The sequence below is a fragment of the Manacus candei genome, unplaced genomic scaffold (assembly GCF_025592945.1).
Source record: "Manacus candei isolate 608988 ecotype Guabito, Panama unplaced genomic scaffold, ASM2559294v1 h1tg000013l, whole genome shotgun sequence".
In the NCBI taxonomy this organism is placed as follows: Eukaryota; Metazoa; Chordata; class Aves; order Passeriformes; family Pipridae; genus Manacus; species Manacus candei.
Genome location: NW_026138061.1, coordinates 4,013,218 through 4,036,266, shown reverse-complemented (window position 1 = coordinate 4,036,266; position 23,049 = coordinate 4,013,218). Strand labels below are relative to the sequence as shown.

The 23,049-nt window shown below is 42.1% G+C and overlaps 1 protein-coding gene across 17 annotated transcripts in view; it reads left to right on the top strand.

Moving 5' to 3' along the window:
• Positions 1-22,383, top strand: part of MTSS1 (MTSS I-BAR domain containing 1) — a 125,369-nt gene extending 102,986 nt beyond the window's left edge. For 4 of the 17 annotated variants that reach the window (XM_051778592.1, XM_051778593.1, XM_051778591.1 and 1 more), the window contains 9 exons: positions 1,841-1,998; positions 3,244-3,351; positions 4,238-4,335; positions 6,331-6,541; positions 14,146-14,265; positions 15,253-15,447; positions 17,542-17,706; positions 18,045-18,207; positions 19,431-22,383. In XM_051778592.1, coding sequence (XP_051634552.1) covers positions 1,841-1,998; positions 3,244-3,351; positions 4,238-4,335; positions 6,331-6,541; positions 14,146-14,265; positions 15,253-15,447; positions 17,542-17,706; positions 18,045-18,207; positions 19,431-20,122 — 1,910 coding nt within the window. In that variant the 3' untranslated portion in view covers positions 20,123-22,383. The remainder of the gene's footprint in view (positions 1-1,840; positions 1,999-3,243; positions 3,352-4,237; positions 4,336-6,330; positions 6,542-14,145; positions 14,266-15,252; positions 15,448-17,541; positions 17,707-18,044; positions 18,208-19,430) is intronic. The other 13 variants (XM_051778602.1, XM_051778604.1, XM_051778603.1 and 10 more) reach the window with 9 other exon arrangements.
• The last annotated feature ends 666 nt before the right edge of the window (positions 22,384-23,049 follow it).

The following is a 23,049-nucleotide window of genomic DNA, read 5'->3' as shown; positions in this document are numbered from 1 at the left end:
AACAGGAGATTGTTTCCCCTGTTGTAATTTCCAGGCAACACTGAAAAGGGGTCTGAGCAATGATGCAAGTCTCTTTTCCATAAGGAATTTGAAATAACAACTCCAGAGAAGTATAAAATGTTTAACTGCTGCATCTGATGGCGAAGGAGAGTATGGGGAGGGACTTGAAAAATACAGAATGGTCTTCAAGCAGGAAGGCCCAGTATGTCTCCTGAGAGTGACCGACAAGAAGGCACGGGACCTTCAGGATGTTACCCAAAGCTCTCTTATAACTTGTTTCTGGGAGATGCTAATTTTGAGAGAGAAAGCAGGTGACTGCACCTTCAGAGTCTATTATTCTTAAAGTTATTTACTTCCAAAAGAGTTTCATGACCATACTACAGCAGCCAGCCTGATCTGCAGGATCAGGCAGTGGGTATTCTGTTGGCAGTCTAGTACCCAGCTGGCCTTGGCAGTGGCCATGTCCATGTTGCACTGCATGTGATTCTTCCAGGATCCATCGCACAGATCTGCATGTGGGGTCTGTGCAGTTTTATCTGGACTATGTCTAACTCTGCACAGAGGAGATTTGGATATATCCAGCCTGTAATGCCGCTAAACCAGCGTGATTCCCTTTGCTTCCATTGCTGCGCTCTTTTCCTGCAGCTCTGGCTGTGCATCAGTGCAGGGGAGCTGATGGCTTTGCCTTGAAAAGGAGTATTAAGGAAATACATATGATAATAAGGCAAAGGTTTTCTTTTGTAACCTTGACATTAAGTCATCTGCATTGTGTACTGCACAAGTCAAGAGACTTTCTTCTTCCTCTTGCTCGTAGCTTTAAATTCTCCATGCAGAAGGGTTATTGTCCATAAAAATTGATTTTGGGTAACTGCTTGTAACTCACTCACCATTTTTTCAGTGTTATCTCCCTGGTATTTAGCAACAGTGGTATGGATATGTACCTGGATCCTGGGAGATTTGCAACAAATTTATACAACTAAAGTTCTTCAAAATATTTAGGAGTGTAAGCTGCTTGAAAATATCTTGCAACTGAAATGTTATTGGTTCAGTAATAGTATGTCTAGGCAGCAGCTCTTCATTCCTAGAGGAATATTTTTTGACATGATGCAGAGTAAGCAGTTGGTGCAGAATAAGATATTTACCTGTCACAGAAAGTTTTGTTATTATGAGTTGACTGTAATAACCACAGTGAAGCTTTTTGTTTGCAAAACGTTGGAATTTTATTATTTCCACTGCCAGATATTGGACATTAATACATACTTTAATAACCTATGTTGATAGGTTTGGTTTTGTTTGAACCCTGGAATGAAGAAAACTTGCAGCAGTTGCTTGTGCAGAGTGCTTGAGTCAAGTGGTCCAATGATCAGTAACATGTCATAATAGTATCTTATATAGGAGATTGATTCATTCATTTAGTGGCTCCACAAGGTTATCATTAGGACCTTGTTAAGCACAAAAATAGGAAGAGGTGTTTACCTGGGATTAGTGATTACTACTCTCCCTGTTAGTAAGATGTTGGTTTTCAGCAAGGATGATATGAACAGTTACTACAGTAATGCTTTGAGAAAGTCTTTCTTTCAAATGCTGTCTTTGGCTTGTTGAAACCTTTTAAATTGAGCTGTATTTCTATTCTGTGCAAAAGGGGAAAAAATAAATGCTTTGAAATGCTTGACTTAATTGGGGGGAAAAAAAACCCTTACTAACTTGAATTAAGATAAAATGCTGGTTGAGACATTAATTGCAAAAGCACAATCTGGCAACAGTGCTGGCTGAAAATAAGGTCGTTTATGGAGATCCACAGTTTTGACAAAATGTACTCTTGATTGTTTCCTGCATACAGGACGGGGTGACATTCAGCCCCAGTTGGATAGTGCTTTACAAGATGTCAATGATAAGTACCTGCTGCTTGAAGAAACTGAGAAGCAAGCTGTCAGAAAGGCTCTGATCGAGGAGCGCGGCCGATTCTGTGCTTTCATCTCCATGCTGCGCCCTGTGATAGTAAGAGCTCTTCGTTTTGAGTCAGTACAATTCACAGATTAGATAAGTGGCCAGAAACCTCTCAAAAGAGTATCTTGTTATGTCTTGGGAATTAATTTCTGGAGCCAAAATTAAGCTTCATCTCTGTCAAGCAAGTGGTGAGAATTGGGGCCTTTCTTGTAGGCGCTTGTAGTAATTCAGTGATAGAAGACACTGAATGCTTTCAAGATGACTGATGGGTAAACAGTGGGCACAAAGACTAAAGTCAGTTTGTGTTCCCTATGAATTTCAACCTAAGACATTGCAAATGCAGTTTTTTCCACTGCTTTTCTTCTTAACATCACATTTTAATTTAAATCTTCCTCACTCCTACTCCAGTGCTAGGACTGATAAATGTTTCAGGACCTCCCCTGTTTATATAATGACATTATCTGACAGATTGCAGGCTGCTTCCGTGCAGTTTTTTGATAGCTCTTTTCCTGCTGCATGACAGGTTTTCAGTTCATTGAAAAGGTTTCAGTATATTTTCATCATCTCAGGTTGTCTGAAGCCCGACAAGGAATCATTTGTGGCTTTGTGCAAGCATGATGCATTTCTGAAGGGTCACCGGTGTACTGGGAATATGTTCCCAGTGCTTGTTTACAAAGAGCACCACTCTCAACAGAAAACTGTAGTTAGAGAAATAGGAAGGTGATGGCTGAGCAGGAGGAGGTGAATTCCAGACTCTGGAGGACCTGGAGGAAATGCTAGGATAGTTTACAGTGCATGAATCATCTGAGTTAGTTGTTGATGTAATTTGAGCCAGAAGGAATCATAGATATATTAGTGCTCTGTACCTGTATAGTGCCTTTATCTCTAAGTTTCAAAAACTAGCAAAGAATGCGAGTTTAACCCCTGTGTACATTCAGGGTTAAAATCTTTAGGGCACATTAGTGCCTATACATAGAAGAGTTAAAATTTGTCTAATGCAGCAAAACTGACACTCTTTTTCTGAACACATCACAAAAAGAAGGCTGAGACTTATTTATCTTGCTGATGAGAGAAAGATTTGTGGGCCTCAGAACTTACAGCAATCTTAAAGTAGTTACAGAACTCTAATATTTTCGAGCTTCTTTCATAAGAAGTTACTGCTTAATGGGCAAAGAAAAGGTGGCTCCACTGGGCATCCCCACAGTCATCAGCAAAAAGAAAAAGGTGGTGTGTTGAATTATGGGTCTGATTTTTAAAACCAAGGCTGTGATTAGCCATGCTCTTTTGTCTTTTCAGGAAGAAGAAATATCAATGCTAGGAGAAATAACCCATTTACAAACCATATCAGATGACCTGAAAAGTCTTACCATGGATCCACACAAATTGCCATCCTCAAGTGAACAGGTCAGCTCTTGTTGCCTGGAAAACATTTTCGTTTGTAGCTTGCACCAGTTTTCCTTTTGTGTTTTGAGGGATATTGAGTACTGGTGTTTAGTGGCTTAATGTTATGTTTTGTAGATGCTTCTCTGCAGCAAGGTCATGTTTAACATAAGCAATTTAAAAAAAATTATCTTGAAGTACCGGCTTAGTGCCCCTGAAGTACTTGGTACACTTGGAAGTATATGAAGATGCCAGATTTCTGCTGAGAGTGTATGAGGAATGAATGTCATCTCCTCACCCTACATTTGAACATCCCTCTCTTTACGTAGTTGCAAGATTGCTGGGATTGGATAGCTGGGTGGAGTCTAACATTTGAGCATTTTTCCATGTGGTCCTTAAAATGCATAGAAAAATGTGTGTCATTAAATAAATCCAAATGGGATGTTTTTCTCCAGCCTTGCTATGTTAATTTTCTTGTCATATCATTGACCTAGAAGTGTAAAGCTCTGCTGTGGTTGAGTGTTGGATCTTCAGCTAATTTTTTAAAATGCAACAGTTCTTCAACTCTAAGGCCATAATAGTTTTTTTAAAAGTAAAAAAAAAAACCCAAACAAAACAGCTTCCAGAATGCATGAAATAAATCTCCAGTTTACTTTTTAAGATTTTTCCATTCAAATGTGACTTTCCTTCTGTAATAGCAGCCCTAGTGTTGAAGTATGTTAGTTCCTGGAAAGCCAAGGATGAAGCTGACTCTCCTGTGTTATATACACAGCGTAATTCTGGAAGGGGACTGAGACTGAGTCAATTGGCACTGCAAGTTTGTAGTGGTGACGAATGACAAGAAGATGTTTTCTGTTAATAGGGGTAAAATTTTTCCACATCCTTGATGCTATTGATTATCTTTCATCAGGTAATTTTAGATTTGAAAGGTTCTGATTACAGCTGGTCTTACCAGACTCCTCCATCCTCTCCCAGTACTACCATGTCCAGAAAATCTAGTGTTTGCAGGTAAGTCGATTGGTAATATTTGTTTTTCACCTCTTTGGGGGCAACAGGAGGCAAGTTCAAACTGTGATATGGATTTGTATACATTCTTAAATCTTAAATAATAAGTATTACTGAAATCAGTCCCTTGTGGTCATTACTCGTTTAAGTGTGTGTGCTGGGAATATTAAAAAGGATGGGCATGACTGAACAACTTTTGAACTCAAGACAACTTGAAGATGTTTTTGGTTCAGTTCTCTTGAATCCATTTTGGATCAAAGAGCGGACTGTACTGATCTAAGCTCTGAGATTGTTCATTCATAATTTCCTTTTCTGTTTTTCATGTGATGACTTTTTAGATTATTCTAAGTAGCTGTTACTGATCAGTAAGTTAAACTCTTTGAAAAGGGAAAACATCCTTGGCTATAGCCCTATGAGTCTGGTAGATGGAAATGCTTTTTTGATACAAGTTTTTTTGACTGTTTAATACTGTCTAATGCTGTCCTGAAATATGTTGAAACACTGGATTCTGTCTATGCTTTCTCTGTAAAAACTGTTTTTTCTCATAAAACAGTTTATTAGCATGTTGCCCCCATACCCGGTGTCCACATTTACTCTTTCCTTTTACTGAAAAGGAAGATATCCTGTTGTGTATTCTGCTCAACACCTCTCTAGCTGCTCTCAAATGATTACCTTTCAGTTTGCTTTATGAATAATGTATGACAGGTTCTCTGTGTATGAGCAAAGTTACCTACAGCATGTCAGAGCAAGTGAACACCACTTCTATGTACCTACTTGTCTCTGCATGCAGATATATATAAAAAAAGTCAGTACTTTTATATATATATATGTGAAAACATGCATATTTAGAGCAATGAGCACAGGCTTAAAGATGCAATATCCTGAAGCTATAGAAGAAAATGGCAAAAAAAAACCCCAACAAAATTTCATCATCTGTTCCTAATGAACCTCATCTTCTTGAGCAGTAAAACCTCTGTGGCATAGACTAGTATGTGTGGGTAAAATTCAGCAGATCTTCTCTTTCTCTGCTCCAAGCTGATTTGTACATCCTCTGTGTACGTGGCATTTGTGAACAGGAGGTGCAGGCCTCACCCACATATCCTACAGAGCCATTCCTTCGGCCAGGCTCCTGCCAGTGGGGGTAGAAAGCTGCCTACAGGTACATCCTGCTAGTCCTGCTCAGCCACCCCAGCAGGAAATTTCACAGGCTCCCACATTGCAGCTGACATGTCCTTACTGTCATTCATGGATACTGAGGAGTAAAAATCAATCTCTTTGTTTGAAGCATCACACTGGGTTTTTTAACACAGATATTAATTTCGGGTTTTAATTCTCTAACCATCTTACTAACTAAAGCTCCATACCCAGTGGCTTGGCTTCACTCAATATGCCATCACATGTTTTTCTCTGGTAGGAAGCCTTCATGTGAGCAAAGCTTGTCCCAGGTACTCTGGAGCGTGGGGGGTTTGGTGATGGTCTCACACATTGTCCTGCTGACTGTCTGCAGTGACATGCCTAGAGACAGACTCTTATATGAACTGCAGTGCCTTTGGTCACCCTTCTAGAAATCCCAGTGTATATTTGCGCCATGGTGCAGAGGCAGCAAAGTCTAAGTCAGGAATAGGAGAAGGCTGTCAGCAGAGACTTTTTGAGCAAGTGCTGTGCAAATGCTAGGGAGGGCATGTAGCAATCCCTCCATCCCTAACCCAGCTTTGAACTCTGAGTGGTTACAGATTTGGTCATGTGAGTGAAATTCAAGGTAAAATGCCATTTTCTCTCTCATCACCAGGGATACTGCAGTTGCTTATAGTTCTTTACTGATATATATGTGCATATATATATATATTTAATTTGTCAATATTTTTCTTTTCCGGTTTATGCTGCCTGTTGCTAGAGACATGTGGAATGTTAATTGTACTGCATATGGGTCTCTCCCCACCCCACCCTTGTGTCTTTTCCTCTCCCCTTTCCTTTCTCTGTTCCTTTTGTCTCTCACAGCAGTCTGAACAGCGTTAACAGTAGTGATTCCCGGTCCAGTGGCTCGCACTCGCACTCACCTAGTTCACACTATCGCTATCGCAGCTCCAATCTGCCTCAGCAGGCACCCATGAGGCTGTCCAGTGTGTCCTCCCATGATTCTGGATTCATGTCCCAGGATGCTTTCCAGTCCAAATCGCCATCCCCCATGCCACCAGAAGCACCTAACCAGGTACGTGCAAGCATGAGAACAAAAACCTGAGTGCGAGCTGGACTCTTTAAATTGGCTCACCTTTCACAGAAAGAATCTGCTGTGGTTTTGGGGTACCTTGGAGTCAGTTTAAACAGTGAGGGTGAGGTTTGTCTCACTACACTTCATCCAGCTAAAAGTTGGGCCTCTAGCTTGAGTGATTTATGCTGCTTTTGCAGTTAGCACTGAAGAAAAGGATGAGTCACTCTTGGGGGATTTAGTTTTCCTGATGGCCCTGGAGGGAGCCTAGATGCCTATTTTTCAGATACATACAGAAGAGAAAGAACAACAAGTCTCACCTTACAGGAGGGGATAATACTCACTTTACCCACTGAGGGTAGCAGTTAATATCCTGCAAAGGTGGCAAGTTGTTAATATGTGGTGGCTGTTTACTGTTTAATGGGCAAATATTGATGCAAGAACAGCCTTTTGACAGCCATAGGACGGTGGCTTTGACATCAGAGAGACTTCTTTTATTCCTCCCCTGCGAAGGGTCTGGGATACTAAAAATGCTGTCAGCATTATCACACAGAACTGCCTTTGCCATTTTTTATTACATCCATTTCTGTGGATAGGCTTGCTCTTTTGGGTTCTCAGTTGAGCACCTTGCAGAAATAAGGTTTCTGCATGAAAACGAGAACTCATAAGAAATGAGTGTTTGTGTAGTCATATATGGTAACATCCTAAACACAGTAAAACTAAGAGGATTTCACTATCAATATAGGCAAAACTTTTCCAGAGCATTTTTGGGTCTACAGAAGGAAGTTGCTGCTCTATTTCTTCATGGCATCATTCCTATAAAAACTAGCTGGCCATCTGCAGGCAGAGCTTTGCAATGCTCCAAGGCCTCTACCTTCCAGCACCTGAATTTTCTGCTGTTTTGTTTGGGTTTTTTAAACAAACCACACAGCAGCTGCAGTATTTTTTAAACAAGGCTGAATTACCATCTCATGTTATAAATCCCATCATAAATCTTAGTCACAAACCAAAGTGGACCTAATATCCTGTTGTTCAGTATTACTCATTTTAATACATCCTGAGGTCACTGGAGAAGATTGTCTTTTACTTTAAGAAATGTAGTTGCACTCCTTTTCATATGCTGGGGAGTAGATAGTTCTGTAGGCATAGTTGGGGAGTTTTAATCCTCACAGTCAACAAGCAGCAAGTGTTAGTGATTTCCAAGTGTCACCTGCCCATATAGACTACTCTTAGACCACCTTTGATAGCACACAGCCCCTTACTTTTGCAAGACATTTAGTGAGTGGAACCCCTAATGAAATTTTAAGGTATCATCCAAAATAAAACTGGTTCATTTAGGCTTGGAACACATTCTCAAGGGAAGCTCAACTGTTTTTAAATATATTTACCTCTTTCATTTTAATGATGATGATCATTTTCAAATGATACCTCTTCTGCACTGTCCGCAGTCTGGACACATGAGCTTTTTTTTGTAGGTGACATCCTGAAGAACCTTGTGCACACTAATAAAATGAATGTTTTGTTTAGATTGGCTATGGCTAACCTAAGTGAAATGCAAAAAAAGTAAATGAGCAATAATAAAGTAAACTGGAATAGTAACAAGGTAAGGAAATTAACTTTTAAGATACATACATCAGTTAAACATGCCAGCATCATCTTTGGTTTTCATAGTATCCACTGCACCGGTATAAAAGGGCGGTAATCCACATGATGATGCCGTGTTTGCAGATGAGGATGTAACTTTGCAATTGCTCTTAGCATGGAAAAAAACTCAACATCTCTCTTTGCAAGTTCCCCTGTTAAGCAGAGGAGAGAACTTAGGCTGGTATCAGGTGGCAGAACATCCTGAAAGTTGATGGGAGTCACACTGATTTACACCATCTAAGTTCATGTGCTTTCACTTCATTTTAGAAACTGTCCATAAAGTTGCAAACTGACCCAAGCATCACTTGAGCTATTCATGAGCTCTAGAAGGCTGCAGCAGTGTGACAAGTGTAGTGTGTTGGTATAACAAATAGGTATGTGCTCTGTATGTCTCTGGCTCTGTATACCTTTACGCAGAGGAAAAGGTAACAGATCATTGCCTGGCCGCTTCATCTTTGCTTAAGTGTCTTGCTTTGTATGTTCAGCACTAAGTAAATCATGTGTGTTGTGCTGACAGATGATTGTGACTGTGAGCTTACCGAGGAGCTGTTCAGTTTACAGCGTTATCCTGTGTTGTGTGTCTCTAACCAACTGACAGATCTCCGTGTGGTTGTGCTTGGAGGCTCCATGGCGGGTGGGGAGGAGCAGCAGCAGCTGCTGCTGTTCCTGGAACACTGATGTCATTGTTTCTAGTAGTGACACTGAGAAGGCAGAAAAGCAAGCTCTGGAACCAACAAAGGAAATTAAAAGCTGTATATCTTGCCCAGGTGGACGCTTGCTGGTGTTTGCTAGCTACATGCTGTGGGATCTGCTGGATCAACAAAGCCCTTTTTCTTTCTATAATAAGAAAAAAGAAGTAGAAGGGACTACCTAAAATTCCCATATTATTGGACTGGGAATATATGAGCTATGACAAGCTTTTATGTGCTTTGCCTACATTTTATACAAGCAAGTGTCACTGAAAATTAAACTGAATTTCCTCAAAAACACAAATGGGGGTGGGAGGTTGGTGGGAATCTCAAACAAGGAGTAACTAGAGATTTAAACAAGATACAGACTATACCAGAGGAGAGATGACTGACAAAATGAAGACTACTTTCCAACCTGTAGTTACCGAGTAGTAAGTGTTTGCAGTTATCACATTCTACATAGAAGATAGGAAAAAGAGCAATTATCAAACCAGACACTGCCTTTTCACTGGTTTAGGAGGATCTCTTTTCTGCAGCATTGCTCTTAATATCCCTGGCAGCAGAAGCGTTAGCCTGTAGCATGTAGCTATACATGTGGGAAGGTCACTGTAAAATACTTTAATTGTAATTACACAAGTATGTTTGGGTGTAGCTCAGCACATCCTGTGATGGAAAAGCATCACAGGTCTCTTTTCTGGAGTGGAACAGTTTCTCTAAATGCCAGATGTAAGATCAGCCATGGCCAGTGTTGCCCATGGCACATACTGACCCCAAACAAAGTCTTTCTGACAGACCTGCTGCTGGGAACATCAGACCAAGAGTGGCTCTTGGGTGAACACTGGACATGGCTGGTGCTGCTAAACCCACACATTGTCCTGTGTAGTAGACAAACTGAGGTCTTGGGAGTATCTGTGGTGAAATAATATGGTAGTAGTATAGTAATGTTTGATTCAGGGGGATGATTTTTAAAGGATCCCCTGGATTTGGAGTAACATGCATAGGGGAAGCACTTATGCAGTTGAATTTCATAGCTTGCTTAGACTTTGTGGGGATGAAAGCAAAGGGACAGAAAGAACCAGATAAGAAGATAAAAATGTTGATGTGCTGTCAAAGAGCAGAGAGATAAGGCTTTAGTGTGAGAATACGCTGGAAATGGCTTTCCGTAAACACTGAAGTAGAGGAAAACTGAATGGAACTTGCTTTTGCGTGTACAGGTTATCAAGCTGGAAAGATTCTGCTTTTGAGGAGATTCCATCGCTTGAAGTAGCTTGAAGTTAGAATAGGGGAAGTACATTGTTACAACTATTCAGTTTTCCATTTAAATTAAGAAATGCTCCCAAATAATACTTAAAAAAAAAACAAAACAGAAAAAAAAACCCTGGAAAACAAACAAAAAAACCTCCAAACAAACAAAAAACAACTGCAAACTGAAACTCATCTGTTGAGTTTTCACCAGGAATTTGTTTCTCCTAAACTTCCTTTTCTAAGTTATGTTTCCCAGCAGTTTATCCCTGACTAGAAAGAAGAGTCAGTAGAGACAGGTTTCTGGAAGTGAGAGGTGATGACCTTGAGTCACTATCTGGAGCCTTTTGAAAAGTAGCTGAGACCATTTTCCACTGACTGTAGAGGACACTGTCATTAGGATTTGATCTTCTGGGAAACCCTTGTCCAGGAAGCTCTGTCTCATAATTGGGAAAGGGAAGGGGTTAAGAAAGGTGTGAAAGGATGCAAGTAATACAAGATAACCATAGTCCTTTTATAGGTTAGTAGGACAGCAGATGGGAAATATAATTGCACAGTCCAGCAGCCCAAAATACAGCTCTTTTTTTTTTATGCTTGCTGGAACTCGTACATACCCCACCAAGCAGCAGGACACTATCCAAGAACAAGCCATGGCACAACGTCTGAGAGACCAGACACCAAGCTACACTGCATGTTGCTGTGCAGAGCACAGTTTTAGCTTTCTGCTGATACTCCTAACTTTTAGCTTTTTCTCAGAAGAGCAGACCATTATTGCAGCTGTGGGGAAAAGAAAAAAATCTCCCGGGGTTAAAATAGCTAAAATTAAAAAACTGATTTTAAAACTGATTCACGTGAAACAATCATTTAAAAAAAATAATTACTAAAACAAATTCAAAAAATCTGATAGTCAAATTTCTCACACCATGGGGTGTGGAGTAGAAATTGCTCTGCCCAGTGTTTGCCAGTGCGTGTGCTCACAGGAGTGCATGTGCCAGAGGGTGTGCATCTAAAACAAGCACTTGTTTGGGGACTTTTTGCCCAAGCAGTAACTGTATAGTTTCTGTTTTCAGTCCCTCATGTACTTTCTGCTAAGAAATGAAGGGTGGTATGTGCTTCCCACACCTTCATCTAACCATTCAAGAATGGGTCTGCAGTCTGATCCAGAGAGCCTTTGACCTGCTACCAGTCATGTTTTCCTTACATTTTTCCTTCAGGAATTCAATATTCTTCTGCCTCCCTCTCCATTGTTTTCTCACTGTTGTAATACTTTTTAGCAAGACCAGAGGCTCACCTTCTCTGTGCCATGCAAGTTACTGAAGGTGAGGAGACACTTTCTGTACCACCACGTCTTGCATTTCCTTCGTCTACCAGGGCGTTTTTCCCATGGCATCTTGGTTCAGCCTTTGTCTAGCTTTTCCTGCTGAAAATGGACACACTGAGTTAGTGGGAGAGTCCTTTTTGTCTTCTTTTTTTTCCACCTTGAAGTAGTCACTTTATTGCAAAAATAAGTTCATCAGTTCTATTCTTTTTTCCCCCCATACACCAAGTAAATTGAACAATTCTTTGCATCTTGAGAATTTCCATTTTTGACCTTTTTCTGTCTGTTTGCTGCATGCATCTTTGTTGCTAATAAACCTCATTTATGGGCCATTTTTACCATTACTTGACATAATCTTGTGAAATTTCTGTCTTGTAAACACAAATAGTCTTATCAGGTGTAAATTCCAAATTCTTACTTGTCCCCATTGAGGCATCTGCAGAAAACAATGTGGCATGAGGGATACCATGCTTGTAACTCAGACTCTTCACTGTCTGTTCTGCCATGTGCAGAGTATGCAGACCCAGGAGGGTCATTCAGGCTATTAAAAAAGGATTTTCTGTAATTACATTTTTCTCTCTTCGTTTTTTTTTCCTGGCCAAACCAGAACATCAGTGTGAGTATTCTTATGGGATTTCTTTTCTGAGGTACCTGGAACGTCAGGCAGAAGTCTGGAGTTTTAGTGTAAAAGCTAATTTTCTATAATGTATTTTTCTCTAAGGATAGAAGCAATAGGCTCATCTCCATTTAGTGCACCGTGGTTATGTCTGATGGTGGAGTCAACTACAGCTCATGTATGTTGGTATTCTTATTTTAGAGGCTTTTCTCCTGTAAAAGGAGTTGCATTAAATCAAGAATGTGACCAGTTCCACAAAACATGAAGCCGCCGCATCAACAGGTGCCCCACTGCACACTGTTCACTGCTCTCCTTAACAGTCATTTGTTCCAATTTCTTCTGATCTTACCTTCACCTCAGCTCTTGCTGCACCTTGCATACAAGCCTTGTTAGCTGAGCATACTTGTACCCTTGCACATTTGACAGGTCACCCGCAGATCTGATCCCATGTCAGCATAGGATGGGATGTGTTATTTTTATAAAATGGTCCATCACACTACATGCTTTTTAAAAAATTTTAGAGTGTTTGCAAAATTTCACTAAACTCACAGTTTGCTAGTAAGTTCAAGATGCTGATGCTGTGTTGACTTCTCAGCAGCCCTACTAGCCTTCACCAAAATCCTTCTGGTGACAGTGTTCCATCTCAGAGACCTACATCTCCTTTTACCCAGGCAATTGGCTGTACATTTCTCATATGTAGCTTCTGGTTAGCAGTGAGACACCTTTTGTTCTCTACAGTGCCTCTTATCCATTTGTCTTTTTATTGCAAACTCACCCCAGATCTCACCTGACGTTAACTGATGAAATTTTATTTCAAATGAGATTTCCCTTCCTCTTCAACATCTTAAAATCTGTGGGTTTGCTACGCAAACCTGATACAAGGGCACATTCTCTCTGCTGTCGTAGAACGGCAGGGTATCCTTAGATAGACTTGTTTCCCAGATCCTGGGCTACTAAAGGGTGAATTAGTCTTGGTAGTCTTGAATTTCCTGACAGTGAATAGAGCTCTCCACTGCCCTGGCAACTCTTCCAGTATTCTTGACCATTTCCAAGCACTCGGTTGGACCTGGACGCACACCTTTATGGAGCAGGATGCCACTTTCAAGGGGGAGCTTTAGAAGAGCACTGTAGCAGGCAAAGTGGTCCGCATGGTTATTCCCCTTGGCCTGCCTGTGGTTGAATTAGAGTCTGTTGTAGAGGTCTTAAGCAGCAAATGTACATAAGGGCATGCACTGAAAATTGGAGGAGAAGTTCCTACCTAGGAGCAAAATGTTTGTTATGTTCAATGGGCACTTTTATGTCCTGCATTTTCCTTCGCTCTCCATCCAAGCCCCTGGTATTTTCTGGCTCTGCTGTTAAGAGAAAGCAGGTGGCAAGTACATGCCACCATTTCTGCACACAGCAGAGCACATATACCTTCACACTGGCTGCTGGGCAGAAGGGTTTGAGTGAGAGTGTATGCATTTGGTGTATGCATCCTACCTACATGCATACAAGTTATGCACTTTGGAAAACTCCAGTTTGGTAAGTATTACTTCTTTCTCTATTCCATAATATTTGAACTCAGATGAGCTTTTCACAAGCACTTTTGCAGATCAGAATATCCAAGAACTTGTGAATGTAAGTGATGTTTGCTACTCCATGTTTTAAATCTAAACTTTGTGTCTTTGAAGTACTGATGATCTGCTTTCCTGTATAAATCACTTGTCTCAGTATATTGCATGTTTGGACCACAGGTGCCCTCAGCTCCCTCAGCTTCTTGCTGTGAGACAGCTAACAGAATTGAGATGCTGAAATTGCAATGAGGAGTTGAGATCACTGCCTCAGTTTCCTCATTCCTAAGCAGTGTGGCAAGTTCTCGCATTAAGCAAGTGGCTTATTTTGTTTCTCATAGATGTCCTGAACATTAGGAATGGTTTTGAGCAGTTTCTAATTAATTTTTAAAACCCTAACCCTTTGCTTCTCTCATCCCTCCCTCTCTCCTGTGTGTCTCTGTGTATGTGCTTTTTGTCTTTTTCTTTCTGTTTGTGGTTTTTTTTTCCTTTTTTGGTGGCTTGTGTATCCTTTCCCTGCACTGTGGTGCTGTTTTACGCTGCAGAATTCGTCCAGCTCTGCCTCTTCAGAAGCCTCTGAAACCTGCCAGTCAGTGAGCGAGTGCAGTTCCCCCACCTCAGTCAGCTCAGGCTCCACCATGGGGGCTTGGGCCTCCACAGATAAGGTGAAAAACTTCATCTCCAAGACATACAAACCTACTAGCTCGTTATCCAAACCCTGCAACATTAGACAAAAAACGATGCATGGGATGCAGCCAGGATTCCTTTTTGCGAAGATGAGAATAGGAACTGTTGCACTCTCCTTTAGGAATTAATCTGTTTGAATAGACCACACTTGCCTTTAAACTAGTTTGTAGGAGAAGCTACAAATTGGGCATTTTACAGAGGTAATTTTCCAAGAAAAGCTCACTGTCCACCTTTGCTACTCGAAGAGATTGTGGAATGCCGCCCAAAGCCAGCTGGTTGCCTGACAAAGAGCTTCTTGCCCAGGTTGTGCTGTTTGTGGCTTCTCCCCTTTCTCCCATTAGGTAGCACACATTACACTAATTGGGATTGGGTTTTGACCAAAAAGGAAGACAAAACACACATTGTTGGAATAAATTAAGTGGGATACACTCTGAATTGGGGGAGGAAGTGAGAGCGGTCTCCATTCTCATCTGGTAAATCCTTGCTGTTGGTTTTTGTTCTTTTTTCTTCCATATCATCACACAGAACATGCCATATTTGAAGGCTGTATGCTTTTCCTCTCTGTCCAGCTACACAGACTAAATGCCACCAATGCAAATGCCTCCAGGATTGGAAAAGTTTTGTACTATGTCTGCAGTCTGCAGGGTTCCTAAATTGCAAAGGCTTTTTCACAGTATGCTGCTTCCATGGACAGAAGGCAAAGCTGCTCAGCTGGGAGACAGTGACCACTAGATTGATGCCTGAAATTTGTTATACCAGATAACAATTTTCAAGCAATCTCGCTTCTGAACCAAGCATTGTGTCAATTTTCTGTTTTTTGTTTGCAGCAGAGTTAAGAGTTTTCTTTCTTTTGTTTTAAGATACAGAAGTTTTCTCCCTACAACATCAGTCACAGTGTATTTTCGTATTCATTCTGTTTATATTAATTTCTCTGTTTTTGTTTTTTTTATTTGTTTCGTTTCCAGTTGTCTAATGGGTTTTATCACTGTAGTTTATCAAGTGACCCATCCGTAGCTTCAGTTGGTGCAGGTCCTTTCCCTCATTTCCCGCCTGTCTCCCGCGCGTGGACTCGGGCTCCCTCAGCCCTCCTTCCAGACTACGTTCATTATTACACCATTGGGCCAGGCATGTTTCCATCATCTAAGATCCCTAGCTGGAAGGTTTGTGTTCCTTTTGTTGTGGCAGTCCTCACCTCCTCATACCAACAGCATGCACACGGCAGTTGTTGCTACCTTTCGGTCCGTGTAATTACTGGTTGATTTGCTCTCTTTAATATCACTCTGAATGGGCACTGCATGGGGAAAATCGGAGAGCTAAATTCCAGCAGGGGGTATTTCTCAATGACCTTGTCTGTTCTGGCACTGACTAAAGCATATTAAAGCTGACAATGTGTAGGTAGGAAGGAATAGTTTAACTCTGGAACGTTGGTGGAAGCACTCTGGGCTCTATTCAGCGAGAAAAGCTTGTTCAGCTCTGTCAGAGCGCTCACTTGAGCACGGAAAGGCAGGCTTGGCATCCAGTTGGCTTAGTTTAGCGAGGCCACATTGAAGACACCAGTGTTCTCCCTGTGGTGGTTGGGCTGGGCCCCCACCTTGCCCATGGGCAGGCACACTCCAAGATCCAGCTGGAGTGGTTTAAGAAGGTGCTGAGCACCAGGGAAACCCAAGTGATGACTGAAGCTGTCCCGGCTTTACTGCCACAAACTGGAAGTGATCACCCAGCTCCTTTTGCTCTCTTAGTGGAGACCACTGAAAAAGAGTGCGGTAGCTTCTTTCAATTGCTCCAGCTGGATCTGCAGGGATCTTCTTTGGCACTAAAACGTCTCTGCTCTGCCAGAGTCTTGACTTTCATCCTTGCCAGGTCATTCCCCTGGGAGACTCTGCCCCAGAGCAAGGAGAGAAGATCTCTTCTCTGTTGCCCTGAATCCTCACAAGGCTGATGTGCAGTTGACAGTAGCTATGCAGGATTTAAGTGCCTGTGGATGGTTGTGTAATACTGCATATGCACCACGGGACCTGCTTATACATTTAAATTGAGATATCTTGTTACAGATCCCCCTGCTCGCTCTCTCCAGCAGCTGGAGACTGTTGAGATACAGGGTAGGCACAGTGGTCCTGGGGGTTCAGGGTCATTAGCTGTGTCTGTGCTAGAAGCACTCTGCCAGTATATTTGACAGCAAAATACTTAGAGCAGAGACACAGATGTTAAGGTAAAGCAGAGTTTCATATGTGTTAATAAAACCAAAATACCTGTCTGTGCAAGGGTGTCTGTCACTTCAGCTACCGTGCACTTCTCATATGTTGGACTGAGACACATGTCAGTAAAAATCCATAATGTGGTCTTGGCCCATCGTTAATTGTGAATTGGGAGGCTGTGGGAGGCTGCCCAGCAGGCAGCTGGGGAGGTGTGGGGCCCATTCTCATGCAGAATTTGTTTCTTTTATTTTTAAAGCAGCCCCTGTCTCAGTAAAGGAAAATTTAGGATTGGGATTGCCCTTGCAGCAGCTGGTGTTTGGGGAGCTACTGCTTAGCAGTGGTTCTGCCTCCCAGCACAGGACACGGATCAGTCCTGCTCTTTGTGTGCAATGTGTGGGTTCTGGACACCCTCAGGACTTTGCTTAATAGAGCCCTGAGTGAATACTGTCTTCGCTGAGGAATTTCTGTTTCAAATTTAGTACCAGTAGTTCAGAGTAAAGTTAGTCTTTCCTCGGTACAGATCATCATTACAAACTCAATTTCAGCTAGTAAGTAAACTGAGAGATTACTCAGAGTAACTTCCTCCTCTAATGTGTATCAAAAATCTGTTCAAGCCTAATTTTTCAGACCTAAAGACATGCATAACAGCATGTAATACTAGAATTTGTGTACATCTAGAGCAGTTACATTGGTGATTGAACATGCATGTGTATTTTCTACTATGTGCAAGTGATTTTTGTACTTGAAATTCTGAAAATGTAGGCTTTATCACAACAGAATTTCATTTAGATAAGACTGTAGTATCAAAATGTTAAATATCTTCATATAAGAACATTTAGGTAGAATAGGAAATTTAGATTCCCTTTAATAAAGGAAATAGATTTTATAAATGAAGATTTTTAATATCCTTAAAATTAATTTATTCCTCACCTGATTCAGAAAGGCATATGCAGTTTGGTACATAATCTGGTGCATTAAAATTGTCCTTTTGCGTAGTTTCACATGTAATTAAAGCACGATTACTGATGGAAGCTGTCACTAACAAGTGCATTTCCTTAGGACTGGGCCAAGCCGGGCCCGTACGATCAGCCGATGGTGAACACGTTGCAACGTCGCAAAGAGAAGCGCGAACCAGATCTCAATGGAGGAGCTCAGAGCGGGGCCCCTGTGACCCCTGAGGAGGCCCAGAGACCTCGGAGCATGACGGTCTCAGCTGCCACAAGGGTGAAGCTCTAATTTCAAATACAATGCTTGGTGCAAGGGAAGCGGATGTGCTGGCTCCTGCCAGTACTTCTGATGTGCTTTATGCTGGCACATGTTCACCCGGGAAGGGGTACTGGCGTGGTGGTGTGGTCAGTGGGAATCCTGTGGGCGTGAGGGAATACGCTGTTGGGTGTTAGCATTTGTAGGGCAACGTCCTCCAAAGAGGCATCTGTTTCCTAGCCCAAGTCAGTGGTTGGGCACAATCTATTGTGATGGTGACAAGCTCTTCTGGGGAGGAGGGGCACCTAAGCATGGGTGAAGGTGACAGGTGTAATGAGTCTCTTTCTGTGTGTAAGCAGCAGGGTGAGGAGATGGAGGCCTGCGAGGAGCTGGCGCTGGCTCTGTCAAGGGGACTGCAGCTGGACACCCAGAGGAGCAGTCGGGATTCCTTGCAGTGCTCCAGTGGCTACAGCACCCAAACAACAACTCCATGCTGTTCAGAGGACACGATCCCATCTCAAGGTACCCATCCAAGAGATGTTCCTTTTTAGAGCATTCCCACCTGGCCATCATACACTCACCCCATGGTGCTAAGGAGCTCTATTCCAGCAGCTGTTACTGGCTTTGTCATCAGCTGGGGAGAAAGGCTGAACATTCTGCTGTGAAGTTTTTTCCAGCTTGAAATGCAGCCTGGATTTATTAACTACAAAAAATCTGGATTGCTTCATAGTGTACTGAACGATTGTATTTTCTTGTGCATTACTCAAATGAGTTTCAGGTTAAGGATGCCACCATTTTGAAGAAGGTCCTGAAATTAAATTTCATAGGTTGAGTGGAATGACACTGGTACTGCATCATACACTTCTTGTGGTAGTAGTGTCCTTTGTGAGCTGTTGTCTCAGCAAATACACACTCAGGAGCTTTGCTTTCGTGTTCCATCTGCATTCTGAATCTGCTCTTGGTTTCTCTTTGTGACCTTTTATTTCCTGCCTAAACAGAAGTTTTGTAATTGGAAAAAGAATCCATTGGAGACCATAATTTGGGTGTAGCTGGGAGGCTGCAGTAAGGTGCTGGGTTTTGTACCCTCTTTCAGAACCAACAACAACCTCAGAGGGAAGGAGTTTGGTGTTTGCAGTTCAAACCTTCCTCGTTTGCTCAGCTGCAATGGTTGTGCTGTGCAGTCACAGGAGGCAGCAGGGCTTACGGAGGGCCAAGCTTGGCTCAGCACTTATGTGAAGAGGAAGGAACTTGATGCAATTATTAAAGCTGAGGCTGAGTTTTCAGAGCTGACAGCTGGGATTTACTTTGTAAAATAAGCAAATTTGCTGCTGAAATCACTGGTACACAGTCCCGTGAGCCCCACTTGCCTAATCAAAAGTACATTTTGTAAGTGGTGTATATGGCTTGTAGGATGCTGGTTTTGATATGTTCATGTTGGCAACAAATACTGAGTCTTAGTTACTTAATTAGTTTGGAGAAGGGACTGAGTGTGTACAGTTCTTGTTCTCTTTCACAAGAGCCATGGGCACCCTGCAGCTGTAGGGTCATTTTGCTGTGGTGCTTTCAGTCACACAGTCTGTGGATCTTGGGCACAGGAACCTCAGGCTTTCTTCCTCCTAAAGGTGAAACCACTCTTAATGCTTATTGATCTCCAGGCTTTTTGGTTATATATACACACTTTAGACTTACTGACGTGACTCAGCTCTCTGCTCCAGTGTGTTCCTAACTCTGTCTTTTGGCATCAGTTTCAGATTATGATTATTTCTCTGTGAGTGGTGACCAGGAGGCAGAACAACAAGAGTTTGACAAATCTTCCACCATCCCAAGAAACAGTGACATTAGCCAGTCCTATCGCAGAATGTTTCAAACCAAGCGTCCTGCTTCCACCGCAGGTCTGCCAACCACGCTGGGACCGGTCATCGTCACCCCCGGCGTCGCCACCATCCGACGGACCCCTTCCACCAAGCCTTCCGTCCGGCGCGGCACCATCGGGGGAGGGCCCATTCCCATCAAGACACCAGTGATTCCTGTCAAAACACCAACTGTCCCCGACATCCCGGGCGGACTGCCTGGCGCCCTCGCTGGGACTGAAGAGTGTCCCGAGCAAGGTCCGGAGTCTCCGGCAGCAGGAGATGGTGGACAAGGTGTGACCAGCGTGCCCTCGTGGAGCGGACAGGCGTCTGTCAACCCTCCATCATCCAGCCAGAAACTGAGCGTGGCCGAGGAGCAGAGGCAGGTGGTTCCTGAGAGCGAGGGGGAGGAAAGCGAGCGGGATGGGGTCGGCACCCTGGCGCCTGTGGGCCAGGCAGAGCTGGATCCCGGGGAGCTGAGTCCTGGGGACGCCCCGCAGGGTGGGGATATGCTGAACGCCATCCGGCGCGGTGTCAAACTGAAGAAGACAACCACGAATGATCGCTCAGCACCTCGTATTTCCTAGGAGTGAGGAAGCTGCCAGAGTACCAGACGCCGAGAAGGAACTGTGAGAAACCAATTTGTCTCTACCCATTCCAATCTGTAATCAGTGATTTTTTTTAAGATACTCGGTAACAGACAGTCTGAAAGTACTCTAAAAGAGAAAACAAATGAAAGAGCATAGTAAGGCATAATCTTCACTGGTGTTTTAATTTGTAAATATCAATGATTTTGTTTTCTTGCATTTTTTTGATCTAAGTTACACTTTTAATTTTTTCTGAAGGTGCCAAATCCCATTTACCTTTTTTATAACTCTCTTTGTAAAGTTTTAAATCATAGGAGAAAAAAAAATGTTGAGTAGTTAACTTCAGCAAAGGGATTTAATGAAAATTTGGCTTTTTTGCAAGCTTTTGTAGAGCTCCTTGTAATAGTGAGGTTAAAAAAACAAAACAATGGGACTTCCTACAGTTTAAGTCAAGCTGTAAGGAACGAATCCTCATTTAAGTATTAAAAAAAAAAAAGTTTGACAAGGAAGAATAAAAATTGACAATGAAAGCAATATATAATGCAAGGAAGAAACCTGCAGTTGGTAGAGTTATTGGGGGGGTAGTGGGGGGAGGGAGATGCCATCAAAATAGCAGATGCTGTTGCACAAAAGTAGCCTAGTAGGATGGATTACTAGTAGCTTCATGGTAAATGCATCAGAATAAGCCATATTGGATTGCAGTGTTTTGTTTCTGTAGGGTGTTCTAAGACTGGGTTTTTCCACATTTCTTTTTTGACTGCACAGCAACAACTCTCAGTCACATGCATGCAGCCTTTAACTGTGTAGGCTTGGTTCTTCCACCTTCACGTTTCATTCTGCTCATCCTTCTGCTGAATACAAACCAGGACAACAGGCTTAAGGCAGTTACAAATGTGAAAACATTTTTAAAATGCAAGCAGGGAGTTCTTAGATATTATCAAAATGCCTTTTTCTGACTGTGCCCAGCAGGCTGGGCACTTTGGAAAGCCCAACTATTTTGAGAAAACACTTAAAATTGACAGGTGTAACCAGCTTGTGATCTAATAAACAGCGAATGTTTCTTTCCAATACAGGGGCTTGTTTTTCTTAACTTCTTTTAAATGGCAGTTGATTGGCTTTTCTTAAATACCGAAAAGAAAGGGGTGAGGGGTGGGGGGTGGGGAGAGATACTGTTTTTTTGATAATACTGGGAGTCTGACCACTATATTCTCTTTTTTTGTACTTTAAGTCATGTTTTTTGGAATGCTATTGATAGAATCATTAAGAGTTGGATTTTTTCCTTAAAGTAAAAGCAAGTTATTGCTGCAATACCCGTCTCCTAAAGCCAACAGAAATATGCAGACCCCTTGGCATGACACGTGTTCCCATCAGACAATCCAGAAGGATGCTGTCTGCCCACCCACAGCAGACCCACGTGTGGATGGACACCAGGCTTGAGGATCCGGGATTGTTTAAAAATGCACCAAATAATACAAATAAGGGGCTGGTTTTCACCACATGCTCTGCAGATTTCTGTTGGCTCTAGATTTGCCTCCATGACCTCTTATGCTTTACTACATAAATGCATTGGATGTGAAACTTCTAGTAACTGTGTAGTCACTGTGTTCTATATGACATTTTACACTGCTGTGCTTGCTAACCTTTTTTTTTTGTTATGGCTTAAAAGCAAAAAGCAAAAAAAAAAAGCATGATTCTTAGAAAATATTAAACCTTCCTTTCTTTGAAAAACAAGCTCCTTATAACAGAATATAATAAACAGTAGTGCCTGTGGTGTAGCCCACCAATCTTGATACAGTAGCTGATGCATTGTGCAAATGAGGCTTTGAGATGGTTTTTGCATAAACAAAAACTGCTAGGAGATAATCTCAATAGTTAAAAGTGTTATTTAAACCTTTAAAATAAATGGATGTAACTGTACCCAAGTACAGCTTTTCACTTGTTTAGTTCTTAAACGTTAGTATAATCAGTAAAATTTAATATAAAATGTTGCCAAATTCAATGTAGAAAGAATGTGACAAAACACTTTGGATAGTTCTATTGTTTGTGTTTTTGCATATTGTAAAAGCAGTGTCACAGCTAAAAAATAAAATGTTTCTAATGGTAAATTATTGTGGTTTAGTTGCTAGTTTGTACTGAGAGTTGACCTCTCCCTGTGCAGTTTTTTGTTCTAAACTGGTATAAATAATTGCTGTAAGTGTGTCTCCCTTCTACATTGTAATGATTGCTTAAGCCTACATTATAAATAAAGAACTGCTGAAAAACTTCTGTCTTAAAGGCTTTCTGCTTCCAGACCATTGGATATTGATGGTGCCCTTCCTCAGACTTCTCAGGATGGCGCAGGTTCCATCTGCGTGTAATAGAAGCAACAGAGAATTAAAAAATAAGTAAATAAAATTGCATGTAGCTGTGTTTTACTGCACTGGCAGGGTAGTAGCAGAACAGAAATGCAGTGCTAACAGTGAAAATTCCAGTGAAATAGAAACTGATGACGTTTCTCTGCACCTCACTGTTCTTACCTGGCCAGGAAGCACAGATAACTCAGCATGTTTGTGCATCCACTTCAGTGATGGACCTCAGTTCCTTATGCCAGAGGAGGAAAATTGCTGCTGTCAGCACTGCCTGTGCTACAGCCAGAATTCATCAAACACACCACCAGCACCATCTCCCACAGGCCCCCAAGTGACTGAAGACAATTTTTAATTCACCTTTCCCAGCAACAAAGGCAGTGGGGAGGACGCTGCTCCTTCTTCCAGCTGCCACACAGTGGCCCGGTTTATTTCCTTGCCACTGTGATGGGTTCATTTTTGTCTAAAGGTTTCCATTTGTCACTGTGTTGGGTTTGCATGGCCAGGTTTTGGTAGCAGGGGTCTGCAGGGCTGGCTTCTCTGAGGAGCTGCCAGAAGCTTCCCCCATGTCCAACAGAGCCC